The sequence below is a fragment of the Rhincodon typus genome, chromosome 2 (assembly GCF_021869965.1).
Source record: "Rhincodon typus isolate 14 chromosome 2, sRhiTyp1.1, whole genome shotgun sequence".
Classification (NCBI taxonomy): Eukaryota; Metazoa; Chordata; class Chondrichthyes; order Orectolobiformes; family Rhincodontidae; genus Rhincodon; species Rhincodon typus.
In genome coordinates this window covers 142,597,907-142,606,562 of record NC_063333.1, presented here as the reverse complement: position 1 = coordinate 142,606,562, position 8,656 = coordinate 142,597,907, and the positions used below count along the sequence as shown (strand labels likewise).

Sequence of the window (8,656 nt, the reverse complement as noted above, 5' to 3'; positions counted from 1 at the left end):
GGGCAATTTTTTTCTGACCTTATTGTTGACGTCTCGGAAGACGTTTTTAGAAAGTATTGCAGCAAAAAAAAATTGGATTTCAAGATTCTCCTCATCCTGGATAATGCATCAAGCCATCCTCTCGGCATTGGTGAGCTTTCTGAAAACATCAAAGTGCTATGTCTATCCCCAAACACCACCTTTCTCCTTCAACCCATGGACCAGGGTGCAATAGCAGCTTTTAAAGCTTATTATTTAAGGTGCACATTTAAGAGGCTGATTGCAGCCACTGAGGGGGATAAGGACAGTGTTCTTCAAGTTTGGAAGAGCTTTAAAATCAAGAATGCAATTGACATTATCGTGGAGGCCTGGGGTGATATCAGTACAGACTGTTTGCATCCAGTCTGACAAAAGCTTCTCCCAGATTTTTTTCAAGATTTTAAAGGCTTTGATCCATCAGAGGAGCTCCTAAGAATCAAAGAACATTGTGTTGATTTTGCAAAGCAAGTTGGATTTGAAGAAGCGAGGATGTTGAAGAGCTGCTTGAGTCCCACTGTGACGTCCTCTCTACAGCTGATCTACAATAACTTGTCACTGAGGGGGAAGCGGAAGCAAGAGATGAAGGAGATGAAGTCCAGGATGCAGCACCACGAGAACTTCCCACGTCTGTTTTGTCTTCTATCCTGAGGGAAATTGAGAAGCAGTTGCAGCTCTTAGAGGACAACGAATACAACACAGGACGCAGCAGAGTTGGAGCTTGTGGAATAAGATCTTGTTTGGCACCCTATGAACAACTTCTTCATGAAAGAAGAAAAAGGGCAAAGAAGCAAAAACTGGATATTGTTTTTAAGCCAACCCCCAAGAAACAGTAAGAAGACAATGAACGACAGCCATCCACTTCTGGATTAGAGATAGTAGGAACTGCCGATGCTGGAGTCTGAGATAACAAGGTGTAGAGCTGGATGAACACAGCAAGCCAGGCAGCATCAGAGGAGCAGGAAAGCTGACGTTTCGGGTCTGGACCCTTCTTCTTGGATTAATTATTTTTGGCCCCAAACTTGCAACCACAACTGCACCTGAAGGCGATGATTGGTGATGATGATGACGACCCTCAGCCCCTGCATTAACAACAGTTACCTCAAAACCTCCTCCCATCATCTTGATTTTTTTTTTCCAAGGTAATAAAATTTACTTTTATTTCATTATTAGATATGAATTAAACTTTTATTCAAAGCATGCTATCATTTGTGTTAGGTTTTTGAGTGATATTTTTTGGTGATCTACCCTTACCCCACTTTTCCCATAGGCCCCATTATATCTATAGCGCGATTTTCTATGCTGCGATGTTGTGCAGGAACTCTGCCATAGCGTTACAACAGAACCGACTGTGATGGAAAGATAATTCTCAGAAATAGTAAAACAAAGCCAAACTGTCCATTAGATAAGCCATTCTGTCAATTCCGAGTTACTTTTCCAATGCAAGTTCAAAAATCTATTTTCCAATTAAATGGTTTTGAGGTTCTTCCTCAATGTGGAAAGACTGCAATCCTACTCAATTGTTTCTCACATGGGTCTACATGGTTGCCACATCTCTATGGATAGTTCCGTAATAGACAAATTACTGGCAGCAGACAACCTTGACAAAGCAGCTCCCTATTCAAACAGACTGGTCGACTACCAAAATACTGCAACTGCAGTCAGTGCTAATCAGGAAGGAGGGAATACCTGATGGAAAAATAAGCAAACTGCATAACTTGTTTCTAAACAAACGTTTACAGCTCTACAGCTGGACTGCTAAGTCAGAGTCAGATGTGAACTGATCTACAGCGACTGGGGAATCTTCAGGCTAAGGAGCCTGTCATTTAAGACAGAGATGAAGAAAAATTTCTTCAGTCAAAGGGTTACAAATTTGTGGAACTCTCTCTTTCTCTTGAATGTGCTACAGACAGAAATGGAATTAGTTATGGATGAGAGATTGGGGGAGGTGATGGCCTAGTCGCATATCATTAGACTGTTACTCCAGAGACCCAGATAACGCTCAGGCATCCCGGGTTCAAATCCTGCCACGGCAGATGGTGGAATTTGAATTCAACAAATATCTGGAATTAAGAATCTAATGATGACTGTGAATCCATTGTTGATTGTCGGGAAAAACCCATCTGGTTCACTAATGTCCTTTAGCGAAGGAAATCTGCCATCCTTACCAGGTTTGGCCTACATGTGACTCCAGACCCACAGCAATGTGGTTGACTCCTAAGTGCCCTCTGGGCAATTAGGGATGGGCAATAAATGCTGCCTGGCCAGTGATGCCCTCATCCTGAGAATGAATAAAGGAAAAAAAAATAGATTTTTGGTCTCTTGTGGAATCAAGGGTCAGGGGAAAAAGCAGCTGATGGCGATGATGTCACTATTGTACTGAAGCAGCTAGGAGGGGCCAAATGGTCTACTCCTGCTCCAATACCTTATGTTCTAATGTAATAAGCAGGCCACTTCAATCACTTCTTGACAAATTTAAGAAAGATGAATTTAGAGTTTGCTACCAACCAACAGGATAATGCAGGAGGATTAAGGCTTAAAACAAAGATTAGGCTAAAAGGAAATTTTTTTTTTAATGTTGCAGTATTTAATGGTGCCATCAATAGAACGTAACAGTGGAAAACAAAATCAAATGAATTAAGTTTATTAAAAACAAAAATAATGCAAAATTCCTCCAGTAAACAAAACTTGTACAAACATCAACTGCAAATGTCTCCACAAAGCAGAACAAAACATTATCGCCTTGGTCCTCCTCGGCCTCTCCCACGTCCTCTTCCCCTGCCTCGACCTCTCCCTCGGCCCCGGCCAGCAACTATTGGTTAAATCAGAGAGATAAAAGGTTAATGGACCAGAATCTAATAAAATCATATTGCAATGATATTCTGCAACAGTAAGAAAGTATCACAGAAAAGTTAACACTCAACTAGTTCCTTGACAAATGCACAAGATTGTGTGAATTTCATAGAATCCTTACAACACAGGCCATTCAGCCCATCAAGTCCACAACGAACAGCATCCCATCCAGACCCAAGCCCCTACCCTATCCCTGTAATCCTGCATATCCCATGGCCAATCCACCTAACCTGCACAATTAAGGACTGTAGGAGGAAACTGGAGTACCCAGAGGAAACCCATGCAGACACGGGGGAAATGTGCAAACTCCACATAGAGTCGCCCAAGGCTGGCATCGAACCCAGGTCCCTGGTGCTATGAGGCAGCAGAGCTAACCAGTGAGACACTGTGCTATCCTATTTCTCAAATATTGTGGGGCTTTCTCACCATTTGTGAAATCAAGTGCCAGATGTGATTCCCCAATTTTAAATAAAAACCAAAAGAACTGCTGATGCCGTAAATCAGATACAAAAACAGAAATTGCTGGAAAAGCTCAGCAAGCCTGGCAGCATCTGTGGAGAGAAATCAAGAGTTAACGTTTCGGGTCCAGTGACCCTTCCTCAGAACTGAGTTAACTCCAATTTCCCTCCACAGATGCTGCCAGACCTGCTGAGCTTTTCCAGCAACTTCTGTTTTTGTCCCTGATTTTACACGTGGATTAGATACAATCTAAAACTTCAAATGCTTTACACCCAGCCTTAAGGAACCATTCCTCAGTGCTCCTGCACTATTTTCATCTTTCCTGCTAGCAACGACTCACTGAACAGGCTCAAGGGGCTACTCCTACTCCTAGTTCCCATCTTATGCTCTCAAGACTCTGGCAAGGTGAGTTAAAGTTAACTGCACAGACTCTTAAAAATAAGATGCACAACAGCTGGTTAGTTTGGGTCAGATTATAATCCAGATGCCGACAAATGAGTGTACTTCACAATCTCTGGACTATGAGATTCTCAACACAGCCCCACTGAAAAGGAAAAAGGCTCTAAAAACCAACAGCCGACTGTAAATTAGTGGCCAGACCAGGTGAGCAAGGGACTGAAGAGAATAACCAGTGAGCTGGATACTACTCAGACAAAATTATCCGGCCCCCAAAATAAGACATTGTTTGGAAGATAATTTAATAATTAGACTAAAACATCCCAGCAACCCACTCAGAAAATGCCATACCTGCTTCTCTCTTTTTTGATTTGACTTTGGGCTCAACGTCAACTAGCAACGTGTCCAACGGTAAGCTGTCTGGGAGAACAAAGTAGCGAATGTTGTTTCCTCGGATACTCAGTGTCTCAAGCTGTACAGGTTCTCTGTTCTTTAATGTCATCTTCACAGCTTTCAGGTGAGTATTCATACTGACATCCACGCCTAGAGGAGAAATCAAACCATGAAATGCCTTGCATCAAGCCGTTGCAGTCATTTTGCTTCTTGAAAAAAAACCTATTCTTTTATGGGATGTGGGAGCCGCTGGCATTAATCGCCCATCACTAAGTGCCCTTAGGAAGGTACACAAAGATAACCAGAATACAGGAGGAACAGAACTGCTCTATAGAGTACAGAGGAGTTGATAAGAAATGTTGGCAGAGTTTGACAATTGCAGCTACGATGGAAGATCGGATAGTCTTTAGCTGATTTCCTTAGAACAGAGGAGGCTGAGCAGTGAATTAATCAAGGTGTATAAAAATATCGAGGGGCTTGGGTAAAGTGGACAGGAAAGGCTAGTTTCCCCTCACGCAGAGGTCAATTTTAAAATCTTAAAGTGACTAGAAGGATTAGAAGGGACATGAGGAAAAACCCTTTCATCCAGAGGATGGTGGGTGTCTGGAGTTCACTGCCCACTTTGGTGGTTGAGGCAGAGACCCTCAACTCATTTAAAAGGAACTGGATCTGCACCTGAGGCACTGTAACCTGCAAGGCTATGGACCATATCCTGGAAAGTGGGGTTAGAATGCATGTCTGTTTTTTCAGCGGGATCCATTAAAAAGCAACCTAGTTAGTCCCACACCTATTTTCCTGCAAATTTTTCTCTTTCAAAATAATTATCCAATTCCTTTTTAAAAGCTACAATTGAATATGTTTCCACTGTCCTATCAGACAATGCATTCCAACCTCCCAACTCATAGCCTGTTTCTTTAAAATCATTTGCAGGGAGTGCAAACACAGCACTTTATGAATAACACCACCACAGGAGTTTCAGATTGATCACTAAGATGTCAGGTTAAAAGTTTATTTGCTAAATCTTAACACTACTTTAAACCAACTATGAAGAGACAAGTTTTGTGTTCCCATTTACCTGTGATAGTGCCGTGTACCTGGGTTCCATTTTTCAACTCAATGGTCACAGTCTCGTGGCTCAATTTCATCAGAAATCTGTGCAAAGATATTCCCATTGAAACATTAGAAAATCATGAATAATACATTAACAATAGTACAGGATAGTACATACAGAATGGTACATCACAGAAGGGGCACTCTTCAGTCTATTAGGTTTGCATCAGCTCTTTCCAATAGCAATCCTGTTCATCCTCATCCCCTCTCCTTTTCTGTTTTGAAAGACAGTAATTCTGTAACAACCAGCCGATCAAACCACACTTTTCAATTTTTTAAAAAACTCATTCACCAGATTTGGACGCTGTTAACTCGGCCAGCATTTTTACTGCCCACAGAGCAGTTAAGAGCCAACCACATTACTCTGGGTCTGGAGTCACATGTAGACCAGACTAGGTGAGGGTGACAGTTTCCTTCCCTAAAGTCTTCCTGACAATCAACAATGGTAATCGTAAGACTCTTAATTCTGGATTTTTACTGAATTCAAATTCCCGGGAATCTGGATTAATAGTCTAGTGATAAATCCACTGGCCATCACCTAACCATTTGTTACGTTAAAAAATAAAATTTGTGTATTGCCACTGGTTCTTCTGCTAATCTTGTTGAATCTTATCCTCTGGTTATCAACCCTTCAGTCATTGGAAACAATTCCTCTTTATTCTTCCCATATTATTCTCCATCTTAAAAACCTCTACTGAATTTCTTCATAGCTCCAAGGAGAGTTTCAAGTGTCCCTGCCACAGAGGTACCCCCTAACATATCGGAGCAATCTCATTAATTTTTGTCTTTGCATGGGGATTTGCATACAGAAGATGCCTTGGCTACAGTTGTATTGATCCTTCAGGAGACCTCATTTGGAGTAGTTTACACAGATTTGTTTTCCTCATCAAAAGAAGGGCATACTTGTGAGGGAGGGAATGCAACAGAGATTAATCCCTGGGAAAGTGGAATTATTTTATGAGGACACATTGAGAAGACTGGACTGTATTTTCTTTTAAAGTTTTAAAGAATGAGAGGTAATTTCATTGAACACAGTTTTTACAAGGCAGGACAGGATGGATATAGAGAAGATCGTATCCGTGACAGGCCATTTACAATGGAGATAAGAAGATTCACTCAGAGGCAATGAATCTTTGGAATTCTCCGCTTAAGAGGACTGTGGAAGCTCAATCATTAAGCAGATTGAACACAGAAATCAACAGGCTTCTGGAGATTAATAACATTAAGGAATTGGAGATATAGTGCAGGAAAATGACAGAGGAGATGATCAGACGTTATCTGGAATGGTGGGACAGGCCCAATGGGCTAAATGATCTAATCCAGTACTGATTAAACCTCTTTTGGACCCTTTGAAAAGTGTGCATGCCCTTCCTAAAGTATGAAGCCCAGAGTTAGAGAAACACTCATGCTGAACAAGAGTTTTATTCTGGCCTAGCAGAACATGGGCAATGTCTTATGTACAAATGGCATTTGCCTGCTCATAAGATTTTAAAGAAACACAGCTGGATACTTGTTAAAGTCTCAAATTCTGAAATTCCAGTCTGCGCAATCAAAAACTAATCACGTACTTTTATTCAAATACTGCTGACGTGGGTTTTTTTTTAAATATACAGTATCCTTTTGTGCCTTACTTCATGTTGATTTGTGCATAAATCCCGATCTAAATGCAGTTGACATTTGGAAGGATGCATAAGTTATACAGCTGCATAATAGTTCATTTGGACAGGATATAATTCAATGCCTTAGATTGTGGAAAAAGCCCAGAAAAAAGCAACCTCAAAAATACTCAACAGGACTGGGAGTCGAAAAGGAATTTGAACCAGATTGGCTAAATAATCAACTTGTCAGCAAAATTAAAGCCCAAGAGATGAACGGATTATGTGCGTATAAAACTGGCTAAAGAACAGAAAACAGGGAGTAATGGTAAACAGTTGCTTTTCAGGTCCAGAGAGAACACTGACGTTCCCTCAAAGCCAATGAACGTCAGCAGCAGTGCTCCTTTTCATATATACTAATGAGCTGGGTACTCAGGATAATTCCATAGTTTGCAGGGAACACATAATTCAGAAACGTAGTCAACATTGACTAATTACAGACTTCAGATCAACTTAGGAAGCAAACAGATGAAATTTAACAAAGAAAAGTGAAGCGTTACATTATCAGATGAAGAATGAGAAATAGCAATATAAGATAAATGGTATAAGAGTGCGGGGTTTGACAAACTTGGGGAATTATTTGTGCAGATCTTCAAAAATAGGTGGAAAAGACTGCTCAGAAAGTAAACGGGATCCTTGTTTTTGCACAGGCAGGGTGCAAAATCAAGCAAGTTATGATAAACATACAAAACACTGGCTGGGCTGAGCCGGATTATTATGATTTCCACAGCATGATACATTTTAGGAAACTGCCAAGACAATGGAGAGTGGTCAGTGAAAATTTACCAGAAAGGGACGCACAGTTATGCGAAAGTAATGAGGCAGGGATGGTTTGCCTGGAGTGTTGGGGAGGCTATGAGAAGATTCAATAAAGATCATGTATAGTTTTAAAAGGGAAAAACTGCTTCTAGCGGCCAAATGTCAGTAAGACTCAGACACAGATCGGAGATAATTGGCAAAATGAGGAAAAATATTAACAAGTGCAGTGCACTGCAATTTGGAATCTAGTTGAACTGATGGGGCAGTTCAAAGGAAATGGGATAAATACGAGAAAAGCGGGAATTTGCAGAGTTATGGAGAAAGAGGAGACTAATTGGATAGCTCTTTTAAAGGGTTGGCACAGAAACAATGAGCCGAATGGATCCCTGTGCTGCACGCTCTGTATACAAAGTAGAGTATTATGGGATACTGAGAACTGGTGGTCAATCTTCAGGAATACCACTCACAATTGTTCTTCAATTATCATCCATGGACTCTGAAATCTGAGGGTAAGCAGCCCTGATTTTGCAAACAAGTTGCCTACTTTAGGCGAATCCAGCCTCAGAACAATCTGCGACAACCAATTCACATCAATTAAGTTTGGGCTCTAACCACAGACCCTTGGGCTTACTTTCTCTAGCAAGCAGCAGGAAAGATACCCAAATATATCAAACTGCTTCAAAAAACATTTATTAACAAAAGGAATGAGGGCCTTTTAGCCATGGTTTAACTAAGTTAGGTGTAAGAGTCTGGCTGACATCTACATCCTATCAAATAGTGGAAAAGCCTGAGATCTCTTAAGGCAAATTCTAATAGATCCTTCAGAGTAGATTGAAGCCATGCATTTCCACAACATAACTGATTGATAAATGCTTTGATATTAAATGCATCAACAGTATGGTGAGAAACCGGGATGTGCCTCTGAGTTCAAGGATCAGCCATGATCATACTGAACAGCAAAGCAGGCTTGAAAAGCATAGGAGACAGTAGGACCTGCAGATGCTGGAGAATCTGAG

The 8,656-nt window shown here is 41.0% G+C and overlaps 1 protein-coding gene across 1 annotated transcript in view; it reads right to left on the bottom strand.

The window, feature by feature from the left end:
- Positions 1-2,643: 2,643 nt before the first annotated feature.
- The window catches only part of snrpd1 (small nuclear ribonucleoprotein D1 polypeptide), a 10,116-nt gene continuing 4,103 nt past the window's right edge, over positions 2,644-8,656 (bottom strand). The window contains exons 2-4 of the mRNA XM_048618642.1: positions 5,192-5,268; positions 4,075-4,266; positions 2,644-2,827 (exon numbers count right to left, since the gene is read on the bottom strand). Of these exons, the coding sequence (XP_048474599.1) occupies positions 2,751-2,827; positions 4,075-4,266; positions 5,192-5,268 (346 nt within the window). The 3' untranslated portion in view covers positions 2,644-2,750. The remainder of the gene's footprint in view (positions 2,828-4,074; positions 4,267-5,191; positions 5,269-8,656) is intronic.